The 21,678-nt window shown below is 31.2% G+C and overlaps 3 protein-coding genes across 3 annotated transcripts; 2 read left to right on the plus strand and 1 right to left on the minus strand.

Annotated features, from left to right (window-relative positions):
- Window positions 1-1,007: 1,007 nt before the first annotated feature.
- Window positions 1,008-6,201, plus strand: LOC109337646 (polyadenylate-binding protein-interacting protein 9-like). The gene is made up of 10 exons (XM_019574661.1): window positions 1,008-1,581; window positions 2,361-2,468; window positions 2,584-2,628; window positions 3,468-3,540; window positions 3,665-3,777; window positions 4,491-4,550; window positions 4,870-4,917; window positions 5,009-5,077; window positions 5,696-5,757; window positions 5,849-6,201. The coding sequence occupies exons 1-10, from the start codon at window positions 1,330-1,332 to the stop codon at window positions 5,904-5,906; spliced, it is 888 nt and encodes a 295-aa protein (XP_019430206.1). The 5' UTR covers window positions 1,008-1,329; the 3' UTR covers window positions 5,907-6,201.
- An 8,021-nt stretch (window positions 6,202-14,222) lies between these two features.
- LOC109337644 lies at window positions 14,223-15,056 on the minus strand. Its single transcript, XM_019574658.1, has one exon. It carries the CDS (start codon window positions 15,054-15,056, stop codon window positions 14,223-14,225), a length of 834 nt encoding a protein of 277 aa, XP_019430203.1.
- A 1,846-nt stretch (window positions 15,057-16,902) lies between these two features.
- LOC109337645 (VQ motif-containing protein 10-like) lies at window positions 16,903-17,211 on the plus strand. Its single transcript, XM_019574660.1, has one exon. The coding sequence runs from the start codon at window positions 16,903-16,905 to the stop codon at window positions 17,209-17,211; it is 309 nt and encodes a 102-aa protein (XP_019430205.1).
- Window positions 17,212-21,678: the final 4,467 nt, after the last annotated feature.

A 21,678-nucleotide genomic window follows, 5' to 3' on the forward strand; every position in this document is an offset into this window, starting at 1 on the left:
GATTACTTCTCTTAACATATTCACCCTAAACGTACAATTATAACAAATGTTTCTCAAAATTAACCAGAGTTTAAACTGTAAATAATGAATTGAAATTGTTTTTAAAACTTATTGAGTATATGATAATATAAGAGAAAACGATAATATTGCAATTGTAGAATGAGGTATGAGGCACAACAACATGAGATAACCTGATAATGCAAATGTGGTCTCTGTTGTTATCTCACCATTTCCAGCGTTGAGTGCGATCAAAAACTCACTTCCCAACTCACCGCCCTCTACGCTGATCACAACCGCTGCATCAAAGACAGCATAGCACTTCTGGTGAAGGATCCACCATGCTCCGTTCATGACAACAATCACTTCATTAACATGATGGAGAAGTACTTTTCCAGCCCTCATGGATTCAAAGTCCTCCAAGAGAGAACCCATTTGCATTATTAGGTTATTGAGTCTCTTTCTTTCTTTTTATAAAGTTTCATTTTTTTATATGAGAGAAGAGAGAGTTGATTGTGGAGAATAGAAGAAGAAAAAATGGATGAGAATGAGAGAACGTGAGAGAATGAGCAGTTTAAGAGTTTTGAATAGAGGAGGTTACAACATAAAGTCGGGGCTAAATTGGAATTAAAAAATTATACCATGTCATAGTAGTTAAAATGAATTTTGGCTTTATATAATGGTATAGATAATTTTATGTTATTAGATAATTTACATGTATCAATTTTGTTTTGCAATTTAAAATTGGGATAGAATATGGAAGTTACTTTAATGATAGAGCAAAAGCTAAAATTGGAATATCAAAATTACTCCATCCATGGCGGTTAACAATTGTTTTGCCTTTATATAATGGTATAGATAATAAAGTTAAAATTTTAATAAATTAATTTTTTTTGATCGATCACAATCAAAACAATACATGGAGTATTACACTTTTTGGGACAAAAAATATTTTTTTAAAAAAAATGTAGTCAACAAAAAAAGAGGCTTTTTGCCACTCCAAACACCGTCTCCTTTCTCTCTCTCTCTTCGCCTATAATCATATTCATATCAAAACCCTGATTCTCTATTCTCTCTTCCGAGTCTTACTCTTCTTTAAGAAAATAAAAATAATTAAAATTTCTAGCATTTGTTAAATGGGTTTCTGTTCATACCCATTTTTCTGAACCAGTCCACTAAAAAAATAAGAAAATCTGATCACATTTCTGTGTGGCACTTAATCAAGAGAATCTCTTCAATTTGTTTCAATTTCTGGTCCCAAAGTTTCATCCTTTTGAGCCTAACCACTCCAAATTCTTAAGGGTTTTTGTGGGGTGGCTTTGATTTTCTCCCATGGCTGCGGTTGCTGAAATTTCTGCTGATACAACCAACACAATGGACTCAAAACCAAAGCCAGAATCTGAATTCAGCGTGCAGAATTTGGTTGACATGTTCACAAAGTTGAATCCTTTGGCAAAAGAGTTTTTCCCTTCATCATATCCTCACAATCATGATCAATTTCATCAGGGCTTTAATCAGTTCTCACCAACCAATTTTCTGATCAATGCTAAGCCCTTGGCTACTGATAATTACCCTAACCGAAGGGTATGCATGTTTTGTGTTTGATCTCTTATTTTGATATCTTTTTTTAATTTCTGATGTTAGTGATAATTACGTTTTTTATATAGTGGAAAATGGAATCTTTTGTTATGTTTGCATTTTCTCCTAATATTGATGTTGAATTTTGTGTATGAAAAACTACTACTTTGTTCAGAATTTGCCATTGACAATTTTGTGTCAGTGGTAAAGATATAAATTTTATTCAAACCCATTGAAAGAAAGTACAAGAGCAATGTCGCATAATGCAAATCTAGCCTTAAAACAGAGAATTGGAGTATTTAGAGAAGTGGAGAGTTTTTAATCTGTAAATTGCAAATTCACATGAATGGAATTGAGTCTGTGGTATGTGGTCATACTTATACTCATTCTGTGGTATATAGTATAATGTAACTTGGATGTTATCCTTTGTCTACATATGTATTACAATTGTGGTTCTTTTGTTTTCATGGCCAAACCTGTGTTTTTCTGATATTCCACTTTACTTGAAAGTTTCTGATGTCTTTCAGATTTGGTGTAGCTAAATACAACTTTTGTTGTCATGATATGTTAGTCTGTTATTATGTCCTCTTATTGCACGATTAACTCCTCATCGATTATATGGTGTATCCTACAATTATGGGCCAATAATTGTTATCTAAAGAGTGCAATTTCTGTTGAAATGCTAGTGATGATATCTTTGAGGTATCATTTTTATGTGTAAGTTAATCTTGAAATCATCATTCATTTTGTATTTATGGAAAATGTGTGCTTTTGTCATCTTGCAGAGAAGAAATAGTTTTAACCAGGGGAAAAGGTTGAATGGAAGATCATTCAAGGCTCAGAGAGAAGATAGCGTTAGAAGAACAGTATATGTTTCGGATATTGATCAGCAAGTAAGTGAAGTGTGAATGGCTAGAACAAATCTTGTTTTGATGATGTAGTTTGTCTGGTGTTCCATTCTGATAATAGAAAACAACATTATTTGACATGTCTTTTGTCTTGGGTTAGGTTACGGAGGAGCAGCTTGCAGCCTTATTCAGCAATTGTGGACAAGTAAGTTATGAACATTGACTGATAGCTTGGTCAACTATTTTTGAGGTCACAATTGGGTGGAAATTATAATGGTGAATAATTTTAAACTCGGGTATTGGATTGCATGTTTTAATTTATTTCGGAAAGTTCTGTTTTATGGCTATTGCTATTATCTTTTAGCAGCAGAATATCATAGAATGTTTCTGTATGTTGTTTCCTTTCTTTTCAATGGTTACTATCACGTAGTTCTATCAAAATTTATTTTTTAACTTTGCAAATCCATTTTTGTGGGCTTGTGTTGTTTTTCCGATTGTCCTATTTTCTAAGCATTGCTGACATGTTCCTGTTCTAATACTTTGTTTTTTGAAGTTTTGCCTCTTATCAATTTTCCACACTCTTCGCTGCACTATGCTACTTGATGCCGCATGAATCGTTATATTAAATGAAGAAGACTTTGGTATTTGATCGAGCTCAGTAATGTGTATTTGATGCGTATAGCTGACCCACTTACTGGGATAAGGCTTGGTTGTTGTTGTTCTAGTTCTAGTTAAGAATAATTCCCTTTGTTTATCGGTGAAATGTATTCCACTTTGCTTGTAAATTGACCAACATCTGAACTGGTTAATTTATAATGATAAATGGTCCTTTTGTTTGACAAATCAAAGATCCACATCATCGATATCTGTAGTCTTAGAGAAAATTAGTAAGAAATTTGAATGTTCTTCCTGAACTGATATCTGATGTATTTATTTTACAAGAAGAACTCTCATTTCATTGAATATCTATGATTTAAATTTCAAATTTTAATCTTATTATAATGTCACCTTGATAATGACATTTTTACATCATTTGAATTGAAGGTAATCGATTGCCGAATTTGTGGTGATCCACACTCAGTTCTTCGTTTTGCTTTTGTTGAGTTTTCAGATGAGTGTAAGTTTTTGTCCCCCATATCCATCTCTCTTCAACTTCTCCCATAAGACATGTGAGCATATGCACAAAGACTATTATTTCGGCAACCTTAATCATGCATTATCTATGTAATTTGTGTCAACAGATGGTGCAAGGGCAGCTTTAAACATCGGTGGCACGGTGCTTGGATTCTATCCAGTCAAGGTTCTTCCTTCAAAAACTGCCATCCTCCCTGTGAATCCTACATTCCTCCCTCGGGTAAGAATGCTTTCTGGTCCTTTCTATGCTAAGCTATACATGGATTGAAATTTTGAAGTATTAAAGTCCTGCGTTGGCGAGTATACGGGTAACAAACCATTTGTAATGGACTTGAGCAATCCCCCTCCAACTCTGTTAAGTTTTGGGGTGCACTTCGGCTCAGTTATTCTAGCATGGTATCAAAGCCTATCTTGGTGTTGGGTCACCCACAAATATCTAGTCCAACAAACTTCACACTCCATATGTTCAATCTTGGATATGAGGGGCGTGTTAAGTTTAAATCCAACTATGGTTTAATATATGATAAATGAACCATTTATAATGTTGCGTGATAAGACAGTTGGTTTAACTATTCGGTGGTATTTAACCGAGGGCTTTTCTAAAGTGTCACACATGCAATTGTTTAGCATAGCTGGCAGGAATTATTTTCAATATATCTTGTTTTCCATGACATTTTGGAGCATGATTTCTCTTATCCTCCAATCTTCCTTCTCTATTCTTTTTTCTCTTTTCACTCAGAATTGTCTTGAACAAAATAAGAAAAGAACTGGTCTTACTTAAGTGACAACTCTGGTTTCCTTGAGTATGTCTATTTTGACAGATGAGTTATGGTTCCAAATCGTTTTCTATCAAATTATTCTTTCAGTCAACCCCACCAAGTGGCACTAAGGCTTGGTTGTTATATTAAATTATTCTTTCCTTTTAATATGCAGTCGGATGATGAGCGGGAAATGTGTGCCAGGACTGTCTATTGTACAAACATTGATAAAAAGGTATATCATTTTTCTTTTTGAGAAAATAACAAGCTATGTTTCGGTAAAACTATTTTCTCTAGAAATGGTTGTTCATTGAAATGGTTAACAATGTTCATAGATTGGTTATTGATTAAGGACTTATTAACTTAACTAGCGTCAACCATTTTTAGCCTATTACCAGGATAATCATAACATAATGCATCTATGATTTGCATAGATGGATGGCAGAGTTGAATCTCTCGATACAACAACAAAGCCTTATTCCCATTGGGTGGGGGTTGGCTACAGTTGAAATTTTTTATGCATTGTTAAATTTCTCTCAAATATCTGAGTGCAGGTTTCTCAAGCTGAAGTGAAGAATTTTTTTGAAACAGCTTGTGGCAAGGTGAGACCAAAATAATTGTTGCATTCTGTTTGCTAGGAAATGTTTATTTGATTAGTTAATTGGTGGCTAACATTACCTTTCTATTTTACAGGTTACGCGCTTGAGGATTTTAGGGGACCAGGTGCATTCAACTCGAATTGCTTTTGTGGAATTTGCAATAGTAAGTTTTGAGTGTACAATTCTATGCCCTATACAAACCTGTTAACTGGCTTCAATACACTTTCATAATTTATAAGAACAACTTCACCATAAACAGCTTATTCGGCACTTCTTCAATATTTTGTGGATTCTATGTGTCTATTTGTGTTTATTTTGACAGCTGTAACTATTGTAGCATTCTTGTCTCAAGTGTTTTTTCTTTAACACTGAAATGAGAATGTATCATTGGAGGAAATGTGTTTTCTCTCTTGGCATTTTGTGTTACATTTTTTGTTGGACGATCGAGGAATTCGGGAGAAACAGATAGTTCCAGCTGTGTTACTTTTTTTTGTTATTTTACTTCAAAGTGTTGTTGGTAAATAAATAGCTTGTTTTATAATAAATTTTGATGGTCTTCCTAAGGATGAGGATATGCATGAATCGAATTCAATTATTTTCTTGTTCGGTGACCATGTGGAATCATCAAGATTGTCTCTTCTGTTTTTGTCAAACTTAGCAGAAGAATGTTTACATTACGCGCCATTCAAGAATCTAATGGTTTTTTTGTGATGTGCGGCCGCTGCCATTATAATGTTAACTTGCAAAGAAGAAACCTTATATTTTCATTTTTCTTGTGTAGGCAGAAAGTGCCATTGCTGCACTAAACTGTAGTGGAATGCTTTTGGGAACCCACCCTATCAGGTTCTGTCCCTTTACTTGAGGATAGCCTTGTTATGCATGTTTTTCTACTAATTTAATCTGGTCATAATTGGTTTTGCTTCTCGTTGTGTAGGATAAGTCCTTCAAAGACTCCGGTGAGGCCAAGGGTCATTCGTCCAACACCACATTAACTGGTGAAAAATGGTGCAAGGTTTTAGAGGAGATTTGGTCAACTTTCCGGTTGAGACTTGTGTGGAAGTGGTGGTGAAACTTCCCTTTGTTCAAGTATTTCCATCTTTTCTGTCACAACTGTTACTTTTTTGTTGGCGGAGCTAATATTTTTATGCTTTATCTAACTTTCTAGCGATCTGTCTTGATCGTAAAATATTTAATCATGTCAAAATTTCAAGGCTTCGTTGGGATTTAAGACTTGGTTGTTGTTGGTTGTTATCTAAATTTCAAATGAGCTAGTATCGATTATTCGGTCATTCAAAACAAATACTGATCATACTTTTAAGTGGGGCAGCCATTCAATCTAGTGAAGAGATATGAATGAGTGTAGTGAATCACTAATCATATTCTATTACTTAACATTGTGCATAATAAAAATTGAGAACATGTTGGATTTTATTAGAAATTAATAGAAACTAATGGCATAGAAGAATCTAGAACATGAACCTTGGTACAATAATACGATTTTATTAGAAATTCATGAGTTCAAATCGCTGCTTCTTTGCATGTAGATTGTAGGGGTAAAGTTTGCACTTAAATACCATTCCGATAATTTCTATACTATTGAGAAGGGATACATTTATGGAGATTTTACTTTGGAGTTTGGACCATTGAAAGCATTGGTTAAGGAACTTGTGTTTCTGCAATCTGCCACATATTGAGCTCAAGAGTGGACAGAGAAAAAGATTCCTTATACAGCGTGCATAAATATCTGAACGGAACACCTTTTTTCATGTTTATAATATATTATGAGTAAAAAAATGTAAGTATACAAGTTTTATAAATTATCATTATATTATCAACTATTTATATTTAGTTATTATTGACACTTTAAAAAAGTAATTCAACTGAATGATAGATGTTGTCGTAATTATGTATAAATCTTTGCACAGTATATGGATATTACACATTCATAAGTTATAAGGTGTTGAGCATCAATTGATGTGATATCTTTCTTGGTGTTTGGTTACTATTGGTAGAGTCCTTCATCTTTGATTCCCACTCAAGCTAGAATCGATACTATTATGCATATCCTCTTCATGAACGTAGAGGCTGTTTGAAAATTCTCTAGAATTGAAAACAATATAGAGTTGTAATTCTTATGTTCTAGGTTTCGATCATAGACATGTATATGAACAGTGGCGGATCTTGAACTTTAGTTTAGGAGGGGCAATGATATTCAATTATAATTTGTAATTAAGATTAATTGAATAACAAAAAATATAAAGAAAAATAGATAATTGTTTCAATGTTTTAAAATAACATGTTAATTCTAAATAATAATAATTAAAAATTAAAAATATTAAAGAAAAATGTACATTCATTTAAAGTGTTACTCTTAGTTAAAGACTTCAATTCATCGATCATTGAATTAAGAGTAAATTTTTTATATATTTACATTTCAATATAAATCATCATGTTGCGTACACGAAATTCATCTTCTATTTTACTACATAAGTTTATTTGGTTGTGTTCGTTAATAAAAATGATATTCCTATAGTAGTTAAACCAGAATAGTTAAGATAAAACGAATAACTTAATCAAGCAAATTATATGCATTTGCTTTTAATGTATCATCAAAGTTGCAATTAATTCATAGATGATTGATAGTTTTTCAAGCATGAATTACTAACGACATCAATAATAAAAGGTTGAAATTGAAATCTCAAATAAATATTTTCTTACTCACATTAAAGTCTATAGGTATAATTTTTGCATAAAAATACATGTTATAAATATTAAATGATTTATAAAAATACATATGACATTTTCTGTGAAAGTTTGACAAAGATAATTTGTGATCTTAAGTGTATCTATATCTATAATTTTAGAAGGAATGTACAATTTGTATAGGGTAAAAATATATATTAAACTAGGTAAGTAATTTTTTTTTAAATTAGGAAAAAAATTCAGGGGGCAGTTGCCCCCACCTGCCCTAAAGAACCTCCGCCACTGTATATGAAGAAGGTTATGTGTTAAACATGAGTCAGTATCCTAGAGGGTAATACTATGAAAACAAAGTAAAAAGCAAAATGTAATAATAGTTATATCTTTTATTTATACTTATAATGAAATTTTTATCTTTAAAACTAAGAGTTAAAAATAGAACTTCCTAAGAGAGGATCCTTGCTCGTTAAACATATTAGTCCTGCTAGAGGTGTATAATATCTGTCAGTCTGATTTTGCTCAACTGCTAAACCAAATCTTTGTCAATATATTTATTAATCACTTAAAATTGTTGTTTATAATAATAAAATATTAAATCATGATAATTAAAAATGTCTCCGTATTATTATTTATATTCAAACTTCAATATATGATTATTCAGCTTCTAGAAACTTTTATCGAATGCTATATTATTAAATTTTGGCGTAAATGTAACTTGTTATCCCTCAAATTTGTTTGTTAAAGTCTGCCCTTATTATTCTCCCACACAATTTACTTATTTAAACTTTTTCGGTTATATAATAATAACCCTTTGATGATGTGGTTATGATAGTTTCTTCTCTATTAGTCGAGAGAGAACTACTCTGAAATATCAAATAAAAGTAACATATATTATTATTTATCTCATTTTTATTTAAAATGCGATTACACTTCTACTCCTAAAACTAAAACAATAAAACAATTTTCTTTCATCACTAGAGAGGAGTCACTCCTATAAAAAAGAAAGAAAAAGAAAAACGAAACAGTGTTGTAAGGTAATGTGCCCCAAATATTTGTCATTTTTAAAGGTGAGTTTACGAGTTGGTTTGAAGCATAATTAATGTAAGAAAAATACTCGAGCAATATGAAATATATTTGTAAGATTCATCTACCATCTAAAGTCTTCATTCTTCATTTATTCTTCTCAAATTCTAAAAGTAAATGATAAGTTCAGTAGCCAATTAATGAAAAATTAAAGAAATGTTCCAATAATACAAAACGCTAGCTAATTAGTCAAGACTGGTTCCCACAAGAAATAAATGAAGCTGAAATTATTAAATTTTTGATGAATGAAGCTCAACTTAATTTGTAGGTGGAGAAAATTTGGTTTCGTTGTGGGTAGAGGAAGATTCTTTTTCCCCCTTACTCGGAATGGATCAAAGTGTGTGTTTATGTTCGTAGCGACTAGGGAGACGTAAAGTCTGACAAATAATATTTTGATAATATCTTTATGACTTATCATGCAAGTGCTTACCCAACTCTTTTATGTTGTTGCATCTAGAACTAGAACCAACTTTTAATTGAGAACCTTCATTATTAAGGGGAAACTGCAACACTTTTTATGTTACAATATGAGATGATAAAAATAGGGTGAAGATAACAAAGGAAAGTTAGATACAAATGGAAAATATAATATGATATGATACTTTTATCCTTTAAATATAATATGATGATATTTTTGTTCTTGAGTGAAAATGGAAAGCAAGAACTTACCATTTAGTATTGGAGATGATTTTTTTCCATAAAAATATTTCCATAGGCAAAAAGGTATGCAAGAGTAAACCAAAATAGTAATTTATGAATGAGTACGAATATTATAATATATGTTTGACGGTTATAATTTTTAATTACTTTGAGATTATTTATAATCTATTTTATTACTAATTTATAATGAACTTTAGTGGCTAAATTATAATAACAAATCTATCATTTATCGTGTGTATATATATATATATATTATTCATATAATAATTATTTATACATGTATATTAATTCACAGTATATAATTAAAATAAAAAATAAAAATATTGGTACTCACATGAGTACCTGCTTATCTGCCAGAGAAGAATTTGTATATGAGAATGAGTAAATAGTTAAATACTGCATGCAACCCATCCCACTCATGTCTCTCCATCCCTAATCTTTTATGATCTTTTAAGTATATACTTGATATTCTTATAGAATCACTTTCAAAGTTTTATGCATATTATTATTATAAATGTTTTTGTTACGAAAGTATTCTTATATTAATTCATTTGAAATAAAAAGTATTACTTAATACAAGAGACTAAGCAATCAATACGTTTAACCTTGTTATGTATGGTTAAAATTTTAATTATTTAAAATGATAGAAAAGCATCCTGGGGTGAGTTGAAAAAAATTGCGATTGGAAAGTTTTATAAAAATAAAAACCACCTGAGTAGAACATTGGCTGGAAATGCTTACGCAAATTAGAGGAAAAAGAAAATTAACGGGACAAATAATTGCATTTGAAACTTCATCTTGATAATTTGATTCTTCAAAAATATTACGTTAATTATGGGGCCATTTAATATGACTTAACCTTTACACGTAACTCATTAATTAATTAGAGTTTAGTACCTATAGATAGAGTACAAACCCGTGAGTCTTTAGCTAATAATATAATTTAATTAGACCAAATGCTAAACTCTGTACTAATAAAGTGTTGAACTATTATAGTGTAAGGTTTTACTAGATCACATGATGATTAAAAATTAATGATTCAATTTCTGATATCGACATATTTGTTGGAAGGACAGACACATATCTCAAAAGAAGAGATTATTTCATTTTCACAAGTTGAGGATACTTTGGTGATACAAAAAAAAAAACAAAAAAATCCCTCTCATTAATTATTTCACGAAATAAAATCCTTGCTGATGATATGAAGAAATTGACTACAGATCTTGATGATTTCCTGCCGTACATATATGGATGTATATGTTTTCTTCATGCATGAACCTAAAGTTTGAGGTACCTTCTTTACCAACCATTAATTAATTATCTTACCACCCATTATTGACATACCTTTTTAATTTGAAAGCTTAGTAAAATAATTAATATTTAGTTTTAGGAATTTTCTACCCCCATTATTGATGTGTTATTATACCTTTACTATATATCGAGTTTTAAGGATGTCTTCACAAAAAAATAATATTGAGAAACTAAATCAAACATGTTTTAATATATTACTTCTTCTACTCTCTATTAGAACAAAGAAAAGTGAATAAAGATTGATTGAGAAAAGAGAGGAAGAGAGGATATGCAATCTGGTTTGCTTGTATTGAATATGAATGTATGTTATTAACTTTCTATACAAGGCAAGTCTATTTATAGCAACCCTTAACTACTTAACTAACAAAACACAATTTTGAGTTACAAAATCTAACATCCCCATGATTCAGAATTATGTAACATCAACAACTACAAACACAATCAATCTTTCAAGCTGTGTATTCCAATCTTCTTCCTCAATTCTTTAAATTTATCCACCTTTAATGGCTTTGTCATGATGTCTGCCAATTGAACTTCGGTTTTGCAATGAATCAGCTTGATCCTTCCTTCTGCTACTTGATATCTTAAGAAGTGATATTTGGTTTCAATGTGTTTGTTCCTACCATGAGAAACAAGGTTCTTTGCCAAATCAATGGTTGATTTACTGTCTACAAGCAACTCCATAACACCTTCATTCTCTATACCCAGTTCTTGTAGCAGAGAACAAATCCAAAGGACCTCGCAAGCAATGTGACAAGCTGCTATGTATTCAGCTTCACAGGTTGAGAGAGCCACTACCCTTTGCTTCTTTGAACACCATGAAATTGGAGCTCCTACTATCATAAAAACATACCTCATAGTGCTCTTCCTGTCCATTACATCACCACACGAATCTGAGTCAGAGTAGGCCACAAGTTGTGAGCTAATCTTCTCATCTTCGTGAGGGAAAACAACTCCAAAATCAAGAGTTCCTCTTAAGTATCGTAGGATCCTTTTGGCTGCAATCATGTGTGAGTGTCTTGGATCACTCATGAACTTGCTGATCATGCCTACACTGAAGGAAATTTCTGGTCTAGAGTGACAAATGTACCTTAAACTTCCCACAAGTTGTCTGAATAGAGTTGCATCCACAGTTGCTTCATTCTCACATTTATCCAGCTTCAAATTCATTTATGTAGGTGTTTGTGAGGTGTTGCAGTTCAACATATTGAACTTGGTTAGAATCTCAAGCAGATACTTTCTTTGATGCATGAATAGACCTCTCTCAGTGTATTGAAACTCAAGACCAAGAAAGAATGAGAGTAGGCCTAGATCAGTCATCTCAAATTCCCCTTTTAGACTGCTCTTTAGGACCTCTATCCCCTTTGAACTACTTCCTGTTATTAGAAGGTCATCCACATACAAACATATGAACAATGCTCCCCTTTCTGGATCTAAAGACTTGAAGTACATGCCATACTCTACTGAACATTTCTGGAACCCTGAGTCAGAGAGGAACTTGTCTATCCTTTTGTTCCATGCTCTAGGTGCTTGTTTTAAGCCATAAAGTGTCTTCTTTAATCTTAGTACCTTGCCTTAATTACCTTTGCCGATGAATCCAGGAGGTTGATTAACAAACACTACTTCTTCTAATGGACCGTTAAGGAATGCTGACTTCACATCTAGTTGCCATAACCTCCACTTCTTCCAACTGGCTAGAGCCACTATGAGTCTTACTGTTTCCAATCTAGCAACTAGTGCAAATACTTCATAGTAGTCAATTCCCTCCTTTTGCATAAAGCCCTTTGCAACTAATCTTGCTTTATGCTTTGCAATTGTGCCATCTGGTTTTAACTTCACTTTATAGGTCCATTTGACTGCAATTGGTACCTTCTTAGTAGGAAAAGTAACAAATTCTCATGTGTCATTCTTCTCTATAGACTTGATTTCTTCCAACACTGCTTCTCTCCAAGTGTTGTTTTAAATAACTTCTTCAAATCTTACTGGTTCAACATCAACCAATAGAGCTAAGTGTTGCACAAGGTCTCCTTCTGAGTTAATTGCACCATCTGAGTAGAGCTGAAAGTCTCTCAGCCTAGAAGGAAATGATCTGTGTCTTTGTGGTCTTTCATTAGTTACCTGAGATGTCTTTGTGATTGTGTCTATCACTTCTTCTTCTCTGGACACTTCTTCATTTTCCCAATCCAGTTGCAGACTTGTTACTCTGGTGATTCTGTCTTGAGACCACTTCCAAGATTCACTTTCTTCAGTGTGCACATCCCTACTGAACATAACTTGATTGTTTGCAGGATTATACAATTTGTATGACCCAGTAGAATTTTAGCCAACAAGGATCATAGGTTCACTCTTGTTGTCAAGCTTCTTTCTCCTTTGGTCTGGAATGTGAGTGTAGCGGAGTGAGCCAAACACTCTTAGGTGACTTATTGAAGGCTTTATTCCAGACCAAGCTTCTTCAGGTACCACTGAGTCTAATTTCTTTGTTGGACATCTGTTGAAGACAAACACAGCTGTGGTGGCAGCCTCACCCCAGAAGTTGTGTGGTAAATTCTTTGTCTTCAACATACTCCTAACCATGTTGAGTATTTTCATGTTTCTCCTCTCAGCAATGCCATTATGTTGAGGTGTATAGGGGGCAGTTACCTCATGCACAATGCCTTGATCCTTACAAAAATCTGAGAAAGCTCCTGATGTGAACTCACCACCTCCATCTGTTCTAAGGATCTTAATATTCTTGCCTGACTGTTTTTCCACCAACTTCTTGAACTCCTTGAATATTGACAGAACCTCACTTTTGAACTTGATGAGATAGATCCACACTTTTCTACTCAATTCATCTACAAAGGTTACAAAATATATGTTGCCTCCTAGTGTTGGAGCATCAAAAGGTCCACACACATCTGAGTAGATGACTTGTAGCAGATCCTTGGATCTAGAGGCAGCGTGGTTACTAAATGAATTCCTTGGTTGCTTGCTGATGAGGCAACTTTCACACACTTTCTTTGGAATCTGTATTATAGATAGGCCTAGTACCATGTTTTTGGATCTGAGTGAGCTCAAACCTCTGAAATTCAGGTGACCAAATCTCAATTACCACAACCAAGAATTTTCACCAATCACGGGAGATAGACAGTGAGACTCCACATTTGCTAATCTTATCTGAAAGGTTCTATTGGATGCCATGGTTGCTCTCATGACTAGCCTCATTTCTGATCATAGATCTCCAATGCTCCATTGAGCAATTCCATTGAGAATCCTTTCTCTAGTAGTTGTCCCATACTTATCAGGTTGCTTTTCATGTTTGGTACATAGAGCACATCAGTGATCAGTGCTTGATTCCCATCCTTCTTGTTGATCAAGATATCTTATGTGCCCTCAGCTTGGATCATCTTGTTATCAGCAAATCTAATAGTGCTTTTCTTTGTCTCATCAAAGTTGACTAGCCAATCTCTATGTCCAGTCATATGGCTTGAACAACCAGAATCAACATACCAAATGTCATAGTTCTTACTAACCTGACTTGTGAGCATCATGAGCAGGAGAGGTTGATCATCATTTTATGCCTCAACTTCTTCCTTATCCATGTGTACTTCACTTTGTTGTTTGCATATATTGTCATCTTGTGTGGATGATGACTTGCATTCAATTGAGAAATGGCCAAGCTTGCCACAATTGAAGCACATGATCTTCCTTTTATCATCTGTTTTCTTTCCTCCTCTCCAATGATTCAGGCCACCTCTCCTTACTGAGTTTTCTGGTATGTCATGATCAAATATTTCCTGCTCTCTATTTTGGAAGTTTTTGTGGCTTGCACCTCTGAAAATCCCTCTGCCCTTTCCTCTGAATTCATTCCTCCCTCCATAACTCCTTCTGGCTGTGACTAGGGCTTGTAGAGCTTGGTCCATTGATCTTTCATTAGATCTTTCAATGTGTCTCTGCTCATGTGCCTCAAGTGATCCTTGAAGATCTTCTATCTTCAACACCTCTAAGTTCTTGGATTCCTCTATTGCCATAACAATGTGGTCAAAGTTAGGGGTGAGTGTGCGCAATATCTTTTCAACCACTGATTGATAAGTGATTTTCTCTCCACAAGCCTTCATGGCATTCATATGTGTGACAACTCTGTTGAAGAATTGGGCCACCTTTTCATTTCCCTCCATTTGCATCAATTCGTATTGTCTCCTAAGAGTTTGCAGTCTTACTTTCCTCAACTGTTCAGGTCCCTGGTTGCAGGCATCAAGGATCAACCAAGCTTCCTTTGAGTTGGTTGCACTAGAGATTTTTTCCAAAGTGTGATTCATCCACACACTGATGCAAGAGAAACATAGCCTTACAATCCTTCTTCTTGTTCTCCTTGTGTATTCTTCTTTGTTCATCTGATGCTCCTTCATCAAGAATTGAATAGCCTTATTCTACAATCTCATCAACCTCTTGGTACCTCATAATTGCCTTCATTTGTACCTTCCATCAATTCCAATTCTTGCCATCAAGAATTAGGAAGTTTGCTCGAAAATTTGTTTCACTCGGTCCCATGATTCTTTTGCTGAATTTTCTGAGTTTGATGAGGGTTCTTTGTTGATCTTGAACCTATGCTCTTGATACCAATTTGTTAGAACAAAGAAAAGTGAATACAAATTGATCGAGAAAAGAGAGGAAGAGAGGAAATGCAATTTGATTTACTTGTATTAAATATGAATGTATGTTAGTTAACTTTCTATACAAGGCAAGTCTATTTATAACAACCCTTAACTACTTAACTAACAAAAAAGAATTTTGAATTACAAAATTTAACACTCTTACAAAATCCTTTATGATAGTACATCTGAAAGTAAAAAAACAAGAACTAAAGGACTTTATGATGGTTTTAAGCACATGATATAAATATTATTAATTTTTCAATAATATTATATGTGGTTTACTAAAACTGTCATATGTATTATTGAAACTATATAATTTCACTTTCCACTCAAATTGTTTAAGTAAACAAACTTATTTTGACAACAAATTCATTTATTTTACATAGGAATAGCTTTGAAAATGGTCGAACAAAATAAAACTTAAAAAAAATCTTATAAAAAATATTAGAATGAGTAAAAGATTATTATAAACAATTTTTTTCTCTTCCATAAACATTTCTCAAGTTTTATAATTCTACTTCTATCCAAGCTTAATAATCTAAACTAATATAATAAAGTAAAACAAAACGTGCCACATGTTCTGACTGTGTCCGTCATCTCTATGGCGTAAGACAAATATATAAACACTAATATGTTGTGTTGAGTGCTTCCCAAGTATCTAGTATTCTAGTTAATTAGCTAGCATCCTTATCTACTAACATTGAGGAAAATGATTTTAGTATCACCCACACAAATGTTCTTTAAAATCTAATTAATCACGGAAACTCACCTATTCCTTAATGGTTACTTCTTGGAACTTATCCGATGTAAATATTATCATAATCCTCTTCGGTGGTAGAGAAATAATTATTGATTTTACTTTTAAACTTTCATCTTCAATATCATAAGATAATTCTGACTCCTTCAATATATTATGGTTGACAATATCAAATAACCTATTAACAATATCCAACCTTATTTGTTCATAAACTCGGATATTATCATATATTATATATAAAATATTATCATTTGTATTTTAGGATGGTGTATAGATTAAAAAAATAAAAGGGACATAAATAACTCAATTTGTTAGAAATATGAGAAAAAATTTATACATCAAAAGTATATGAATCTTATACATTATTACTATATTATTTATTATTTCTATTTAATCATTATTCACTCTTCAAAAAATATTACAAATAAATGATAAATAATATATTAAATATATGCAACTTTTTACACTAATAATACATAAATATTATTCTCTCCAAAAATTATGAAATCCTTTTTGTAAGTGAAATAACCAATATCCCTAGCAAATTACTTAGCTTGACCATATCTCTCTACTGGACACCTTCCTACTCATTTCACATAATAGCAACGGTCAACTTATTTCATCTATAGCTTTCACCCTTTCTCAACCGTCAAACCCATCCCACCCACACAAATATAAATACTATAAAATTAAAGCAAAATGTTATCACATCAACCACAATATAAATCCATCACAATCTCCAAAAGCCAAATAGTAACACAACACCTTCTTCCATATACCAAGTTAAGCACTTTTTTATACAAAAAAAAATCAGCTTTTTCTCTAGCTAGTTTTTTTTTTTCAATGTCAGGTAGAGGCTGCAATAGTAGGAAGCCTGTGAAGATTGTGATCATCAATACCCAATACGTAGAAACTGATGCCACGAGCTTTAAATCTGTGGTGCAAAAGCTAACTGGTAAGGATTCTGATTATTTAGAATCAAAAGCTGAAAAAGCTGAAAGGGAAGAAAGGCTTAATAATCAAGTTGGGGTTGAAGTTCATGCTCCTGAAGGTGGCCTTGGAAAGTCGTTTTTAATGAGAGATGTGTCCTTTAAGGAGTTTGATAGGTTTTTCAGTGAGATATCTTCCTTAAACGACATTTGGGCTGATTAAAACCGGACATAGATCACTTATTTCGAATGATGTCTCATTTCTTGTCCTAAACAAGAAATAGAACACCATTAAGGTTAGGGATCCTATGTGTTAAAACTAACTTACTTTCTATTTATACATATTTATTTGATTATTCATTATTCAATTTCAGTGTATACCTTATATATGTTTAACTATCTTTGCTTCTTTTTTTAGGGGTTGTATATACATATAGAGCTGGTGGATCAGAAGCTATGTACTATCTATTACTTTATTAATAAGTTGAATATTGTTTCAACATTATACCATAAATATAGTTAGTTCTTCTCCACACATATCTCTATGAATGCTTGATGATATTTATATATACAATTAGTTTAGGCTAAGGAACATTAAACAAAAAAATATTGATCATATTTTAATAAATAAATCATTAAATAGGGTAAAAATTTGATATAGATGACTAAGATAATCGCATGAAGTTTACATTGAAGAGACATTGAAATTGAGTATGACATGAAAAATAAAGGTAATAAATAAAAATGTAGTTGAAAAATAAAGTATAAATGTATATTGGATTTCTAAAACATAAAAAAAAATTGAAAAATGAAAATCTTAAAAAATTAGGTAAGGGTGAGAATATATAGATTAAAATTAGATTATATATTTAAGGTAGAATTTACAAAAGTTTGGACTGGATCCACTCTTTCTCAGCCGTAGATCTAGGACATTCAAGATCTAGTTATAATCAATCTACTTAAATGAAACCGGTTATTTTCCTGCTTGTTAACCCTATTATCTTTTTAGAGCATTCCCAGATATTTATCTTCCTAATAATCTACATAATGCTATATATAGTCTTATTTATAAGATGATTTTATTATACATGCTAATAAATTTATTTGATTTATTTATTTTTTAAAATATATTATAAGATTACAATCTTATCTGCATCTAATATTTTTATTAGTTGATAGTATTAATGACAACAATAAAAAAAAGTAAAATAGTCAAAACTTTTAATAGTGGCAAATGATGAAGAATAAATGTTACATAAAAATATAAAATGTCTTATAAAAAGTAAATTATGGAGTTGAACAAATGAATATTCATATATACCGACTAGTGTGTAGTTCAACTCCAGTTTTTCTAACTAATCCAAAATGTAGTTATGTTTAATAGGGGGTTTTACCACCCATAATAATCTCACACGGCTCACAATTCGAGCATGTTTGTCTCTAATTATTAGAAAATACTTGTGGTTTAGAAGAAAAGGCCAATCATGATAATATCACAATTACTTTGCATATAATATATACTAAAAGAGATCAACATCTATATAGATAGAGCCATAGAGGAATTAGTCTAAAAATTTCCGAATAACGGTAAAATGTCATCCATCACTTTAAAATGAGAGATGTCACTTATTTTTTTATTAGGGATATTTTTAAGAGAATATGTTATTCCTATGCATTTATATTATCAACCCTATATCTAAATAGGAATAAATTATCTCAAACAAATTAAAATCCTCACAAATTATCTAAAACTATAATAAAATCATCATCATTAATTGTTTCTTTTCTACGTAGTTACATGTGTATAAGATACTCTCTTCATATATTCCATATAAAGTTTGAAGTTTTGGCATTCTCATTTCTAAATTGGAATAATATTTCCATGTAGTATCATGTTTCATATGTAATAAACTTAAATATTTGTTTGCATACTCTACTTTGTTCTCAATCTCGAAGTGTCTTTTTTATTTCTATTTTTGTGTGAATTACTTTGTCTCTTTGTTTTTTTAAGAAGGATACCTATCCATTATTTCTTGTTCAAATACTATTTTTTTTTTTACTTTAAAGTTCATCTTTTCACCTTTCACACTGGTGGGAGAACTATGCATTCACACGGATGATAATATGTATTGCATGAATTTATTTAAACAAAGCAAAGTAAAATTTAAATTAAAAAGTTAGTAATTATTACCTAGATGATGTTTATGTATTTAAATGACAAATTAGAACTATTAATGAATAGCATGGTATAGATCCTCTTATATTAAATAAAAAAAGATTTATATTTATGTTATAATAGTCAATAAACGATATTTGTAACAACATACATACTTTCATAGCAATGGTAGAAAAAGTATAAATTTAATTAAAAAGTGTCAACATAATTTGTTAATAAAATTGTTATGGAGGTTACCTCATAATAGATGACTTTTGTGTATTTTGTTGTTGATATATAATTTTTAATGAATGAGATGGTGTTGAACATGTTGTATTAAATAATTATGAAGAAAAATTTGAAACACTAAAATAAGTTGTAGGAAAGGACATTCGATTAATATATATAAATTTATTTACACGAATAGGACATCCTCATATCTATTTATACGTTAGAATATTTAGTAGTATAAGTTTAATAAATCTATTATGTTGAACATAATAAAAATTTAAAGACATCTAAAAAATTCACGTGAAATTTTACTTAGAATATATTCATTGATTTAACCAACAATCTTAATTTTGATACAATTATTGCTCTAGATTGCAGAAATTGATGATCCTCATAGTGTTGTATTGTACAAAGTGCATAATTTTTTAAGTAAAATAATAATTAAAATACGTTCATTGAAGCACTTGTGATATATGTATCTATTTTTTTCAATGTGCGCACTTTTTACATTTTTATTTCCAAATAATAATAAAAATTCCCCCATAACAACTTTCATATATAAAACATTGATATTCCAAAAATATCCATTAAAATCCTTATCAGTCATGTTTTGTTTAAAACATAAGCACTTATGACTTGAAAATAGATAATTGAGATCAGTAACATTACACCGATTTTTTATGAAGTTTAACATCAATTTTAATGTCTCATATTTAAAACTTATTATTCCAACATACTCTAAATTAGTTAGTAAATTACATATTCATTTACTTTATTAATCATTCTTACATTTTTTTTCTTATTTTCATCATTATGTCATGGGCCTATAACAAAAATTAATTTATTTTGTGATATAAAAAAGCATCCAAGTTCTACATTTCCTATTACTTGAGAGCTACAACTCAATTTTATTTATAATATCTCACTCATTAATCAATTGAATCTCGCATGAATGTTAAACTAAACATCAACATAAATAAATAAGAAAACAAAATAACATCATCATGTCATTTAATGTCTTTCAAAAGATTGTTTGATTTACTATTAATCACAAGAAAACACAAATCTTGTTTTAAAAATATTTATATGTGATTAGGTAGGGAAGTACATAGATAGAAGAAGATAAAAACATAAAAAAATAATATAATCTTAGTACTTACATTTAATAACAATTTGCTTATTATAACAATTACATAATCTAAGTATCTCAATTGACTTATACCAAAAAAAAACTTTTACTTAGCTAATTTTACTATTCTATTTTTTATGGTTGATTTTACATGTAGGGTAAAGATAGAAAAAGACCTCGTTATATTTTATATTATTCTATTTGAAAAGAAGGGCATCAGACTTTATAAAGTACACATCATTATTATATTAAATAAAAAATCATCAATAAATTTAAAACATTATTATTGATTCTAAAATAAGCATAATTTCAAAATGAGAATAAAGTATCTTATAGTATAAGGAGATAAGTTATTTCATCACACCACTGAAATTATTACATGTATTCTATTTGATCATTTTTTATAAAAATATTTCTAAAACTAAACAAAACAATACAATTGTCATACTTTTATTCACTGGAAGAGATAAGTTATCTTCTAGTATGAGGAGATACTTTATTCTCTTTCAAAATAAGCATTATTATTATTTGACTAAAAAATAATTGCAAACAAATAAAGTTCAAAAACTGGTACTATAGTTAGTATTCTTAATAACTACTAAAAATATTAATGATAGAAAATTGTTTTTTATGCTATATTTTTTATAGTTGCCATTTTAATATTGCAATATAAAAATCTAATCTAATCTTTAAATAAAATATATTCATGATGTAACGCCCCGAAAATACTTCTCAAAAACACTGCGGAAAAATGGGTAAATTTTTTTTTCCTTTGGATAAAGAGATTGTATAAAATTGTTTCCTTTTTAAAACCTTCCTTTTCCGGGACATCACTTTAAGTAACTCAAATGCGGAAAATCAACTTATCGTTATTGAATGATAACTTAACCTGATTCACAATTTCCTGAATAACACAATGCATATAAACGGTTAAGTCATCTTTAGTTCATACAAACTAAGTCACCAAATGCAGAAACTACATCGCCACTAACATATACAAAATCCAAAAGAAAGGGCGAAAATATTGATCATCGCCAAAGGACATTAAACAAAGACATGTACAAGCTGAAGCCGTCCTTGTTTTTTCAAAAGTCCCAAAATGATAAGCAACTCCTAGTGGCTAACTCCAAAGCTAGGGTACTGCCTCTCCTCATGCCCCCTCCTGGAACATCACG

This window comes from Lupinus angustifolius, unplaced genomic scaffold (genome assembly GCF_001865875.1).
Source record: "Lupinus angustifolius cultivar Tanjil unplaced genomic scaffold, LupAngTanjil_v1.0 Scaffold_9_88, whole genome shotgun sequence".
NCBI lineage: Eukaryota > Viridiplantae > Streptophyta > Magnoliopsida > Fabales > Fabaceae > Lupinus > Lupinus angustifolius.